At 43.7% G+C, this 14,443-nt stretch overlaps 1 protein-coding gene across 1 annotated transcript in view; it reads right to left on the minus strand.

Annotated features, from left to right (window-relative positions):
* Positions 1-9,412: 9,412 nt before the first annotated feature.
* The window catches only part of LOC133347856 (roundabout homolog 2-like), a 277,152-nt gene continuing 272,121 nt past the window's right edge, over positions 9,413-14,443 (minus strand). Inside the window, 3 exon segments of the mRNA XM_061560535.1 lie at positions 9,413-11,569; positions 11,948-12,085; positions 13,835-13,978. Of these exon segments, the coding sequence (XP_061416519.1) occupies positions 11,565-11,569; positions 11,948-12,085; positions 13,835-13,978 (287 nt within the window). The 3' untranslated portion in view covers positions 9,413-11,564.

Genomic DNA, 14,443 nt, shown 5'->3' on the forward strand with positions numbered 1-14,443 from the left:
TCACCTGAAAACGGAGGCTTGTGTTGCTTCCGAAACGTCGTGATTTAATTTAGTTGTTTTCATTTAATTTAATTAATTTAGTTATTTTTTTACCTACGTGACTTTACCGAAAAAAACAAAAAGTATGAATCCTTGCAGTCACGAAAACTTCAAATCTAGAATCTTATTTTGGTAGTCTGATGATCTATGTAGGTTGACTTGCTGCTCTCTTGTTGTTGAAAACAGTCATCAGGCTCTGCAGAGTGAATGCCATCCAATTTCCTCAGATACAGGACATCTGATCACCTGACTAAAATGTGTCACAGTTTCCTGATGCTCACGTTAAAGTAAAGCGTATGCCAAACTCATCACCCAATTCGCCAACCCGCACTGACGAGCATGGTGGAGTACGCTCGAACAACCTCCATAACAGAGAAGTGTGGGAAGGCCTTCATCCAGCAGTGGATTGACATTACATTTTTCAGCACAATATATGCACGAGGGATGTTTAATATGCTGCAGTGATTTAGCCCAAAGAAATGGGGCTTCCAAATAAGCCCAACTGGTTTGAAGTACAACCTGACATACATAGCGATGATGTGTATACGCACATTTTGTGCGCGTGTAAAAGAGCCGCCGTTGAGAACGCACGCAGTTAAAGTTGTCGGAGATCTTGGTATTTTTACATGGAACTCGATCTACCAGATAACCGCCAGTTTTGTATTCCGTTTAAATTAAAACAACTTCTCGAGCAGCATATAAATGTGTCGAAGCAGGTCCTGAGCACTAAAATTTAACGCACACGGAGTGTAGTCACTCAAAATGAAGTGCAGAATAACTTCGCATTGTGCCTTGTCCCACACGACTTTTAGCAAAAGCGCATAAAACCAGTTCCCTGGGCCTTTTTCTCCCTCTCTCTCTCTCTAGAGTTTAAGACGTGTTCGCTAAACGCTAATAGGACATTCTTAGGAGAGGGAATTTTAATACGTCTCCATTAGCGAAGCAGTTCCTCCCGCTGCCGTCCATAATTTACCCTTCGCAAGTCGCAGTCACATCAAAACGGGCCACCTCTCCTGCTCTGTGCACGGCCCTTGTGACATTCTATTAATTTTGCTCACTTCCCGCAATCATTTGCAGTCGGAAATTGAGTTTAATTTCCACATAGCGTCGTGTTTTACGCGTGCTTGTGTAGCCAAACTACATTTACCAAACCCACCCACCCGCCTACCACCACCACTACCAACTTCCTCATTACTCTTGCCAAATTAACCCTCGGACTTGCTGGGGACAAGGCGAGCACGTGAAGAAGTCATTGCCACACAGCCAGCAAACAGCATTTGACTCCAAAAGATGTTCACTTGACCACCTCATCATAGCATCCTGTTAGATTGAGTCAACTTGAGAGGGGCCTAGTCTGGATTCAGATAAAAGTTGGCATTGTGCATGTTCAAGATTTCAACGCAGGACATTGGTATTGTACCACAGTGTGCTAACCATACATGGTAATCAATCCGGTACTCGCCTGGCTTATGGATGTGGGGGGGGGGGGGGTGAATCTTTCTATAAGCTAAGGATTGTCAGCCAAAGGAGAGAACGCATACAAGAGGTTTTCCACCACGCGTGAAGGAGTGGATGGTAGCAGCACTGGATTGTGACAGGTGGGAATGGTGTGGAAAGGCCTTCATCCAGCAGTCGATAAAAATGGGCTGATGATGATTACATGAATATGTACGTGCTCCATTCTCTTGAAGGAGTGTTTTTTTCACGGAGATGTATAGCACCTGCAATGTCGTGCCACCGTGGTTATTTTTACACAGTTCATATGTCATAGGTCATATCTGGCGCATCATTAATAACCTTCGGTAGTGGCTCCTTCGGGTATTGGCAAAATATATTCAAGTGCTGTGACTGACAGACTCGTGGACAGAAAAAATTAAGCTACATATCATGCAGACATGCACACACCATAACCTTCACGAGTATGCTATATAATATCACCCATTACACCATTCGCCAACCACCATAAGGCCATATCGCATGCAGCACTGACGAGTTCCCAGAAGAGCATGACCACCTACAAAGTATCTGGAAATGAAAAAAAAAATCTGAAGTGCTCCCTGGGAGATCGTTGGTTATTGGAGGGAGCAGCATGTGGCAGGGGGTGGCTTTACACGGAGGGCCAATTACAATACTGGAGGTGAGTGCCACAGACACGTGTTCCGCAGGCTGTCCGAGTGTAAAATGTGACTTAGCCGACAAGATCTGCACGCCGCTAGCATGGTCATACCCGCAAGGTCCTCTAAATGGCTGTAAATTTGTCGCAAGCACCAAAATAAACTCTTGCAAAAATGCACTCGGCTTGAAGTCCAAACAATATATTTTTTATCGTGCTACCAATCATGAATATGGGGCTGAAAGAGTAAAACCTTCCGATTTAACTCTCTGCTCAGTGGCCGATCCTTGGCTCAAATTCCCTCTTCGATCATCAATTCTCTTCTTCACTTCCCCGTATGGCCTCTCCTTCCTTCAAGTAGTATCGTGGCATCTTCATCTTCCTGCCTCTTGGCGCCTTTCCCAGCATTCTTCCACAACTACCTTCACCAAGCTTTCACCTCCGAGAATGTGTCCAATCCACATCTTTAGCCCTTTCTGCATCGTAACAATTCGACTTCTCCTGCTTCTGCTCCAGACTTTCTCATTACTGATTTTCTTCATTCGATGCCAAACCCACATCTGAATACTTTCCAGTTGTATACTTGAATGGGTTTGGGCTGTGGTAATGACTTGTTAGTATGAAAGCTAAACATGAAGCTTGACAACATTTTATGGAAAATCAGATTACAAAACTATTTAATATTTATTTCATGTACTGTACAAAGCAAATCATGCTTATTTTCCACAAAAAGTATATATTTTACGTAAACCATCAGCTGCCTGCCTTCTTGGAGGGCATTTTATCAGCAGCATTGGATACAAGGAAATCGTGACTGGTTTCGACATTGAGTGTATCATCAGTCGTCAGGCTTGCTTGAACCAATGCTGGTGAACTGCACGATGTTTAAAGGCAAAGACCCTTTCTGAAAGAAATTAGTTCTAATTCTACACAAAAGATAATGTACTTCACAATGTCGTCGTTATTCAGGATTTATTGCACACTCCCGTAATCTGCCTTACCGTTCATGTCAACAGCAGCTGTGCCAGTACCGGGACTTTAACGTGGCACTTAAATGCCACGTTAAGGCCAAACCTTTCATAAAACCCAGTTACTCACATTTTCCAGGTGTAATAATGCAGCAGTGCAGCGATGACCCAAGACAAACACTGCGAGTATTGCGTTTTGTGGGAGATCGATCGGGCAACGTTGTTGTTTGTTGTCCTATCGCATTCTAAACACCCGCACTTCACCACGAGGAGCTCACGGCACCTGTCGAAGACCAATGTGAAGATCTCCTTCTTGCGTTTTTTTCCCAATCATTTATAGTCATGCCACTCGGCCACATCATCACCACTTCATTCCAGTTCAATCATAATTTATCATTCCACATTCTAGCCGTTCTAAGAGAGAGTCCTCAATAACGTGGACGACTGTCATTTTGGCAGCTCCACAGTCACGTGTTGTAGGGTTTGCCATCACGCCAAGACGGTGCCAAATTAGCACACAAAGACACCCATAGCCACACACCAGTCTGTTCAAACCTGGTCCAAGACGATTTGGTGAGCTCATGCCCATGCACACGTGTGAATGATAGATAGTGAAGATGCAAGGCGGTCTGATCTGAGTGTGAAAACCTGTGTGTGCTGAATATATGTAAAGTTGAAGTGTGGCTCTTTCATTAGCTCATGAAAAATAACTGCTCAGCTTGGTCGTGCGTTTGTAACACATGCAGGAAGATGATACACCATGGACCAGCTGGCATACCTAGATTTATGTTTGTTTGCGTATGCATGGCATGGCAGTCTGTCTGGGTGGGAGTTGTGGCGTCCAAGGGCTTTGGGCCTTGGTGCGTGGTGTGTCGGGGAGAGAGGCGTGGGGTGGAGTTTCGGCTGTGTTTATATGATGTGAGAAGAGTGGGGTTCTGGGTGCAATGTGTAAGACTATCGGCTACGTTGTACCGCTTTGGAATATCAGGTGTTGTAGACTTGAGCTGAGAGGTGGCCAGGAGATGGCAGTGCAGCAATGGATTAAATCTGTGTGGAATTTCGAGTGTCATATCCTCATATCTTTGTGTTTTTCCTGGGCTGTCCAATTTCCTCCTAAATGCCGAACACTTCTTTAATGGAATTGGCCAAACATTCCATTGCAGGACCCTTCTGAAAAAAATAAGCTTTGAAACTCAGTGAGGCTTTTCTGTATAAATAAAGGGCATTATTATTGTTATTATTAGTGCTACGGATGTGATGTAATGTATGGGTGAGGGAGTAACATAGGCTTAATGAGAGGTTACAGTTAGGATCTCTGTTATCGCAGCAGGAAACATGAACTAGAAAGTCATTTAGCAGCACAGGACATGACGCCTGCCTCTCTGCTTTCAGCACAAAGACGCTCTGTTACAAAACCACTGCAATTCTCCGACGTTTCACGGGCAAATAATAACTTTTACAAAAAATGTAGTCGTGCTTTTACGAGGTGATTTTTGGAACCTGGAGCGAGGCGACGTTAAAACATTTTCTCTCTATTTTTGTTGTGCGTATAATTTCGCTCTCACAGATGAACGTCCGCACAAGGGATTATGAATACCAGGTGTGAAAGGCAGCACGAAAGCAAAATAGCGGCGGTTTTTTTGTGTGTGATGATCTACTCGGCCCACAAATTTCAACAGCCTGGGAGGTATTGCCAGCTGAAGCAAGTTTCTCTGCACAACCATTGATTTGTGATGCTTATGCACACACGCATACACACGCGACATGCACGACTGCTCCCTGTTCATGGAGAGGACAAAAACTTGAATCTTTTTTTTCACCAAGGCCACACATCACTGCAATTCTTTCCCTACTTCAATTCTGACAAACGACCTATATCCTGATGCCTAACGTGGAATTTTCATTTGTAGACCTCTATTCTGAAGGCTGTATTTCCCTTTCTTTGGCAGTGGTATGTATGATGGTTCTACAACTTGCATGTTATGAAAATACTGGATCGTCGCTTTGAAAAGCTAAATAAAATATTCGATTTATCGTGTTGATAAAAGCAAAACAAAGTAAAGTTTACTTGTGACGACATGAATACAACACAGGAGGAGCAGACAATCAGCCATTCAAATCTTGTGTGGTATGAGGCTGTTTCAGATCTCGGTGTTGCACGAGTTTCTAAAGCGTACGATGGAATTTTGTGGAATAACCTCCAAAGAAAAGTCGACGTTTTAATGGCTAGCGTTGTGCATAGAGCCACTCTATGCTCAACCCTTCACTCACCCTTCGCTCACTCTTCACAAGAGGCGGAACTTCATAAATGTGAAGTTGTATCCCTTTGTCGCTTCAATACAATCCTTCGGCACCACCCAACGCCGTTTTATTAACGATTCAGTGCACTGTCTACACAAGGCACTTCTCGGAAGGCCATTTCAAAGATCTACAGCTCGTTGTGAAGACAATTGCCTCCCAAACTCCCAGATGAACCTTTTTTATTACATCTTTTATCCTTTTATACGGCGAGACAACCAGACCTACCATGTGTATTATTTGAACTGTACGTGGGGGTTTTTTTTGGTGTGCAAATGCCATTGGACTCGCTTACAACAACAATAAAAAAAGGCTTTATCCGAATGATCTCTCAGTCTGCTCTACTGCAATGAAAACAGTCTGAGCCCTCCTTGGCTATATCTCACCACCAGTCATAAACCAAACTCAGTTCTCATTTTTGTGTTGTTGTTGCACTGTGGTAAACCAAAGCAACGAGTACACACACACTCCACTTTTAAAATGTAGCTGTATGTCATGCCAGAGATTAAATTTAGGGTGAGGCCATATCATACGGTTCCTAAGTTTTGGTTGATGTTTGTGCTGTACAGTATATATTTTCACTGACGAGTCAACAGATATATAAGAAGAAAACACGTACAACACAGAGTTACGTGATGGTTTTAATTATACGACAAGTATTATTGTCGAAGGTCAGCCACCCAAAACTCCAAAGCATTTCTCTCTCTGATAAAGAATAATAGACCTGATTCTAAATATGTTTAAAAAAACGTACAGTAGTGACGTGTTGCGTCATTGCAAACCTGTAAAATTGAGAAGGGGGAGTGAATATTCTTAAATAATTAATATCTTAACATCAGCACGCAATATTCTCGTGCCAAATAATGAATACATCAATTCAAGACTACTTTACACATATGGCTAAACATTACAGATGCAACGTGACTCCCTCCACTTTACCGCCCTCTGAGAGCAAAAGCATTCCCCCTTACGATAGTTGATGTTTCAATTATTCTCGCAAAAGTTTAAATTGGCCGTTGGCATGGCAACATGCGAACGTGAGCGCACATGGCTTATCTCTGCTGTATTCAAATGACTGCAAGGGGAGGCTTGCATTGGAGCTGCTGGTGAAATTAATTTGCATACATTTACGGCGCATCGAGCACGATCTCATCACGTCTGAGAAGCTAATCAAGTTTGCGCCTGGCTCGTGCGTCGCAACGAGAGTGCACCATATTCTTAGGTTTTTTCGGTAAAGTCACGTAGGTAAAAACATTAAAAAGTAAAATAAAATAAAAATCACGACGTTTCGGATGGCAACACAAGCTTCCGTCTTCAGGTGGTACCGTCACAGCCACGACAGCTGTATCAAGTAAATGAGAGATTGCAGGAGCTACCACTCCGTTTATATAATGGTTGGAGAAGGTGGTGGGGCAAGGGCCGCATACTTTTTATTAATATGGTAAGGTGAGGCTTAAGACTAAGAATAGACTGCATAACAAAGGCTGAGCCTTTGTTATGGAGAGGTGCGGTTTGTGACTCAACCTGTGACAGGGAGACCACCACTAAACATGGTACAACTGTAATAGTTGTCTGTCAAATAAGATTGGCAAATAAGTGTAGTTAAATCTTTTTTGCACCACGCGCGCAGAGGTTGTTCGTAGGTTACGTGGGTGGGCAGCCGTGGGCAGTGCAGTACAATGTATTGTTGTGCAGTGCTGGACCTTGATGCTTCTGCATCTACGGCTTCACCCAACTTCACCGAGCCGTACTGAGCAGCTGAGTAAAGTATGGTCAGATACCGACGGCGAAATGCATGGCGTTGGGGATGTATTCATCCAGCAGTGGATTGACACAAGCGTTGTATATATATATATATACAGGGCCTGGGAGGAAGAGTTAAATGAAATGCCTTTACTTTGCAATCCACACGCTGAACACTTGACTTTTTTTCAGTTTGTTTTAACAAATGTACCAAGGAAAAAGCGAATGAGGTATTTGCAGGCTATATCATATTTCTCAGATCATAAGTTTGGTTCTGTATAACAGCAAACAGACCTTGTCAGAATCCAAACACCATCGCACGAAGCAACTGCGGGAGATGCTGGGACTGAGGATTTAAAACTGCAGTTCTGTTCAAAATTCACGTGTATTAAGTAATTAATTAATTGTTGCAAATTACAACACAATTGTTAATTGTGGCCCGAAATAAACAAATAATGTCAAATCGGTCAAGCCTTCTACTCGTGAAACATGGCGACGCAATTTGTTAGTTTGCAAAAAAAACCCATCGCTGTAAGTGTGCATGTAAAATAATAATCGTCTTCACGATTGTCGTCTTCGCCTGAAGACGATTACTTGCGTTGCGATCGTAACGTCGTGATATTTTTATTATTTAGATTATTTTTTCTATCTAAGTGGCTTTACGGAAAGACCCAAGGAATACGATCTCCTGCAGTCACGAAAGCTTTAAGTCAAAATTTAAACACATTCCTGCGGAGGGAGCTGGTAGGAACGTTGGGTTGCTCGGTCAATGGCCAGGGTCAACGGCAGCGTGGTGTATTCCGCAAATATGGCCGACTGTGAGGGCGGGCACAAGCCGGCGTGAGTAGGTTAAACGTTGAGTTTTATAAGGGCACCACGGGGTGACCAGCCCCTCCCAGCCCCACCCAGCCCCTCCCCACCCTCACCCTCCCCACCCAGCCCCTCCCCACCCTCCCCTCCCCACCCAGCCCCACCCTCCCCACCCAGCCCCTCCCTGCACGACGGACGGACACAATAATCCCCTGTGGGTTGGTGGAACCAGTGGGTCCCTACCAGTACAAGTGTCATATATTTGCTGTTGAATGCTCGTCTCGGCGGTTACGTGTTTACAGTGGTGACGAACCTACAGGTTGTGGGGTGCTTGCTAATTGCCGTTTTATTCCTTTTATATATTCTTAATTGGGTCCTCTGAGCCAGAGGAATTTCCATTAACTATCAACAATCCTAAAAATAACAACGCTTTGGAGAGCACACAGAAAAGTAATTGGAAAATGGAATTGCATTCGGGGGGGGGGGGCTTAGCTTTAACTGGTTACGGCAGAGATTGAATCAATCTAATTGTAATTGCTACAATTACTCTTTCGGTGTGTGCGAGCAGGCCCCACGCGACTGGCTTATGCCGTCTTGTTAAATCACACAAAAGCGCGAACATCAACTTACGAAGAAGTGGGCCCGATGATTTGGGTCCACAGAGTGGCAGTGTAAACCCATTTGGGTGGCGCTAAGCAGAATCGTGTTGTGGCTTCCCCCCCCTCACCCCATCCTCCTTACAATTTAGGCAATTTCTAAAGAGATGACATGTGGCGACATGGGAGACATGGAGGCAACAGTTGAGGTGCAGTGAGAGAAGCATGATGCAGACAAAATATGAGTGATTTGCTGTAATTGGCTTTTACGGATCTTAATTTTAGCTCATATTTAGTACAACCCTATTTTTTTAATGAAATCTGGGGGGGTCCCTTGAGCTCCTTGGGACCCGAATATATTTCTTGGTTTTCATCTGCCCAGCGCCACCCCCTCCTCCACCCGACTGGGTCCACAAGAACACCGGTGACTGGATTGTAATCCACCGCACAACCGACTCAACTCCTTACATCTAGGGCGTGTTCCTCTCTTCCTGTCCAAAAAGGGGGACTTCCCGGTCACACGCTTGCTTTGGTGCCAGGCCCGCTTCATTTGTATGCGTGAGCCGTGTGACCTGTGCGTGCGTTGTCAAGAGAAAGTTTGCCGTCACTTGATTTGTGATGGTTATGGGGGAGTGGTGATGGGGGGAGGGGAATGCCTTGGGGTCGACTTCAAGGTATCCTGTTGGGCTAGAAAAAAAAACCACCCTCCATTATCTCACGAGAGCACACACACGCGCGAGTGCTGGGGTGGTGGCCACGTGTGACCAATAATTCGCATTTAAAATAAGAATCAGCCCACACGCAATTCAAGAGCCCGTCACACCGTCTTGTCTTTATTATAAAACTTTAATTTATTTGCATTCGTGGCTTGAAGCAAATCGAAACCATGAATTGGGGTGCCCATCGAGTGAATATCCTAAAGGCCTTTGATGCACGAGGTTACGCTTGAGCTGTTTTTGCAGACTTGGTTTCAGGGGCGGTCTCTTTGGGGCCCAGTTTAACGTATCCAGCTCTGCACGATGGCTGCACACGGGAATATGTGTGGGGGGGGGGGGGCATGTACAGCGCCACTTTGAATTTCAGCTGCAATTGGGGGGGTCGTGTGACCTCACCGCCTATCATAATGCACATCTCAGTCATCAAACTGACGTCATCGCTTAGCACTGTGACCTTGATGGAATATGAAAAACAGGGGAAAAGCAACATGGCACTTCAAAATAACGAAACGCACAATGTCTGAAAAGAAGCGTTATGAATCAATCTTTTTATTTTATAATAAATGCTACGCAGCTTTGAATTTTTGTTTTATCGTATAATTAACATTTTGTACTTGCATCTTCTAGATGTTACTTTAGGGTTTGTATCCATGTTGATTGGCTGACAGGGCCGTGCCGTGCATTTTCTCGCAGCGAACTTGTGCCACGTGCAGACTGCGATACAATTTTTGAGCCCTGGTCAACGAGATCCCATCATTTTTATTTTACTATTATTAATTAGTATTTTTTACCTACGTGACTTTACCGAAAAAACCTAAAAATATGAATAAGAGATTCCAATCACGCATGGCGCGCGACGTGGCGTCACAAGTGACGTCATTACGAGGTACACGTGTGCGGTGTGACATCATGACGTTGGCCGAAAAGGCTTATCTATTGAGATGCAACGCAGTCATCGCTGGGGTGCCGGCCTCGCCCATGAGCTGCACAGATCTCCACAGTAGAGCTACGGCTCCTCTTACGATGGGGTACATTGAGGTTGGAAAAGCAGATACCGCGTAGCCTGGTGCATGAGAGGCCTTAAGTGAATGAGCCACATGTATAGTGGTGGGTACGGACAGTGGTGGGTGATCTCTGCACGTCAAAATGTTCCTCTTGCAATACGTACAATGGTCAGCTAAGTGTCACAGCAAACGGAGAGCGAACGGGAGCGCATTTAACGTTTTAGGGAACGGGGGTTTATGTCGGGAAAGGGGATGGGGGGTGGGGGATTATGTGTTCCCGCTCTTCAAAATACTGCTTGTCAAAAACACGATTCATTAAAAAAAAAGTTTAAAAAAACCTCCGGCTTAGCCAGCAACAACATGCCTGTAAAACAGTGAAACACACTACAGCATCATTTTACATGCGCATCCTGGAATAATCCCGGCAAGGCCTCTGCGGGAGAGCCTAAAACGTGCTCTTAACGGACGACGTATTTACAGAGGGTGCTACAAAGAGATGGAAATACCCATTGCTTGCAGAGGCCTTGCGTTGTCGCACATCCTTTACATTATTTTTTAATTACATCATTTTTTTACTGTACAGATTACGTTTTTATTTTCTGTGTGTGAAAATTCTATCCTCACAATTTATAACGGTCACCCCCCCCCCAAACACGGTACGAAGGCAACGAGTCAACAGGCTGCCTGGCATACCAATTACAGGGACACCTCCACACATCTGGCTTGTACTAATTTTTTTTAACAAAAACGATACGAACAGAGAATGTCACTGTAACCGAATGAACGTCGGGTAAAAATAACAGGAGCAAAAGGAACAAAATTATTGTGCTTATAATCTATCTGCAGTGCAAACATTAAATAACAGTGATTAATCAAAAATCAATGTCGATGGCACGAGTCCAAAGAAACATGAAAATCAACGCCACAAACCAAAACATTAGTTTTTTTGCCAACGCAGACGGTGGCGGTGACGGGAAGACATGGACATTGCAACAAAAGGACGGGAAAACTTGACGGTGGCCTCAGTGAGAACAGAGTCCACACTTTACCAGATTCCACATGGCTTGTAACACAGAAAAATCCGGTTTGTTTTAAATATCGTCGTAAGGGTTGCCAGCCAGGTCCTTTGTCTGTGGCCGAACATTTTTTTTACGGCCGTTTAGAGCCGCTAAATAACGCCGAACAAGTAGGAGACTTCAATTGCACCATTATTCCCCCCCCCCCTGCCGTATCCAGGAGGCCAGCGCGACTCAGATGGCCATCCACTCGAGTGCAGCTCACTCTGCCAAAAGACACAAAAGGCATCAAGGGATTAGTTCAGCTTTCAAGCAGTGGAAAGGGCAGAGAAAAGGCGGCAACAAACATAAAGAAAAACGCAACTATATCTAGACGCCACCACCACCACCACGTTGATGAAATACTAGTTTCACAAATAATATTAGCGCACTGAAAACGAAATCCTGAAATCCGATGACTGTCGGTGTCATTTGTTAGACCCCACGCAGGTTTGTTTTGGGTTAATAAAAATAGAGAAAAAGGCATCGTCACTCAAAATGACAAACGACAATGCTTTGTTAGGATGAGGAATTTTGCCGACGTGGGCAGCTGGGTGCTGATTTTATGGTTACGCTATCGCTACTTGTTTTGCCTGGGAGCTCACCATTTCTGGCTGTTTCTGCCCTCCTGCCGTTGGCAGAGCCCTTTCCTCCGGGGCCCGGTAAGGAGCTGTGAGCAGGCACGTGTCCCCTGCTGGGAAAGTACGGCTTGGAGTATGGCATAATATCTCCCTCGCCTTCATCTGTACAGAAAAGCAAACAACGAGATGATAGACCATTTCATGTGAGGGTCAATAATTCACCCAGGAAACACTCTCTAAGTCTTGAGAAGTCGTTTACAGGACGGTTCCACTAGATTGGGGTTTAATGGCCAATTCCATCAATGAGAGTTAGGCTTCATATGAGAGGGAACCAGAGTATCCAGAGACACTCAGCACTGCAATCTCGCAAGTCTTCGTGGTCACATATCCAAGTACTAACCAGACTCGATCGTGCAATATGTTTTCCATGACTTTTTGTTTTGTTTGTATGTATGTATGCATCTCTATCCCCACTTTTCACCATTTGTCATGCTTTTCAGTAATTTCCTGTAGTCCATTACCATTCAGCCTTATAGCGAAGATGTCGTCAGCGTATGTTGTGAATGCACACACCTAAAAAAAATTCGATATAAATATCGCTCGATTTGGTTTTTCTTATATCGAAGTGTGAATGATTGTACATAACAATAACTGACAACTATTTTACTAATTACTATGTAAAATTTAATCACATTCATATAGTTTTATTGCATTGAAAATTGAAATGATGGTATGTAAAAACAATATCACATATACACTCTTATTCGGAAATGTGCAGTTCTATGTGATAGCCAAATAAATATATTAGTGTTATTTAAATTACTGTATTCACATTTAAACCTTTATAATGCATGAGAGCCATCCGAGTTTGGAGACTGACAATGGTAATTTTTTTTGCAATTTATGCCAACCAGGGCTCAATATTTGCCCTAATAATGAAAATGTCAAAAAGCTGAAATTGTAATTGCTACAATGTAATTACTTACTACAGCTAACTACAACTAATTTATACAACTTATGCCAAGAAATAAATATCTGTATGTAATCCATGTAAAGTACATATCAATTAACAGTTCCGATGTTAGCATCAATTTTAAGTCAACCATACATGACGTATTTAATTTAATGTATGATAAAATATACGCTAATTAGAATACCTACAAGGTACAATACAAAACATGTGTACATTCAAGTCCTGAAAATTGTAACTCCAAATATTATCAATTGCCAGCGTGTTGGAGGAAAATGTACGTATGCCACAGGGTACTTCAAAGTTTTCTCAAATTGTAATCCACGATAGTACCTCGTTTCACGACTAGAAAAAAAAATCTATATGAACCTCAATCAACGTTAAAATAACTGATGGCAGTGACAGTGCCAGGACTCGTGTTGCTTAATCTGGGACGTGATCAGGCTTGTTGGTCATTGCCTTTAATGTGTGCCCTTTTGAGCATGGATTTTTTTTTTGGAACAAGACTGATGACGTTGCACAGTGCTCCTCGAACAAACCGTTGATTGTTTAATCTGTGGCAGAACTCGGATGATCTATTTCACCAACCTGGCACCGTGTCCAGAGTGATATTTACCATTGTAGTAGAAGTTCATAGAGCCAATGTACTGGTCTCGTGTTGAAACCAACTCAAATAATCTGGCAGCAATTCAAAAGTACTTGGCAGAAAGCAAAACGAGGCCCTCTCTAGGTGCTAAATCAACACAATTACATAACATTTGCCAAAAAACTTTTAAATAATTGACGTGATTCCAAAAATAACAAAAAAACTCTGAATTCCGAGCTTGCCAAAAATAAAACAATTAAAGTATCACAAAGCTGCGGCTCTGAGAATCCATGCAGCCGGCTCTTTGAGACCTCCTAAATGTCTTCTGTGTCCATAGGTGATCGCAGCTCCTTACCCGATTCATGGTAGAGACGTTCAGCTGATCCCCTGGTTTCACGAGACGCCAGGCCCAGGTCGGAGCCTGTCAGGCCCTTTTGCTGCTGCAGGCTCATCAGCCGCGTCGTGCCCATGGGAGGAGGCAGCGGAGGTGGTGGCAAGTCTGTAACGGTGCAGGGGAAGCCCAGCGGTTTGGCATTCATTTTAAAACAGCTAGCTTTCAACAAATTATCCTCTCTGCACAGGACTGTCCCATGGTGCTGCTCATTGGGAAATGGTGATTTTTTCCATTGTCATTTCACCAAATTGTCCCGGGGTTCCCATGAGACCCCATGGGGCGTTTCTGTAAGAGCTATTGTAGCCAATTACGGCTAAACTCCGGAATTGCGATGTTTTGTGAGTCATGACTTCAACACTATTTAAATGTTAATTATTTCTTTTACTTTAGCTTTCAAAAAGATTGATGTTAACCTTAATGTGATCCGCAGAAAAGCCCCACTAGATTGTGCGCCAAAAGGCTCAAAGCCACATCACATAAACCGAAAAAAAACTCCCAAACTACTTTGGCTGTCTAGCCTCTGTCTTTTTCTTTTTCCTTAAAAGTGGCAGCGATGTGAATGACTCTTTT

This window comes from Lethenteron reissneri, chromosome 26 (genome assembly GCF_015708825.2).
Source record: "Lethenteron reissneri isolate LAM-NWPU_2019-01 chromosome 26, ASM1570882v1, whole genome shotgun sequence".
Lineage (NCBI taxonomy): Eukaryota > Metazoa > Chordata > Hyperoartia > Petromyzontiformes > Petromyzontidae > Lethenteron > Lethenteron reissneri.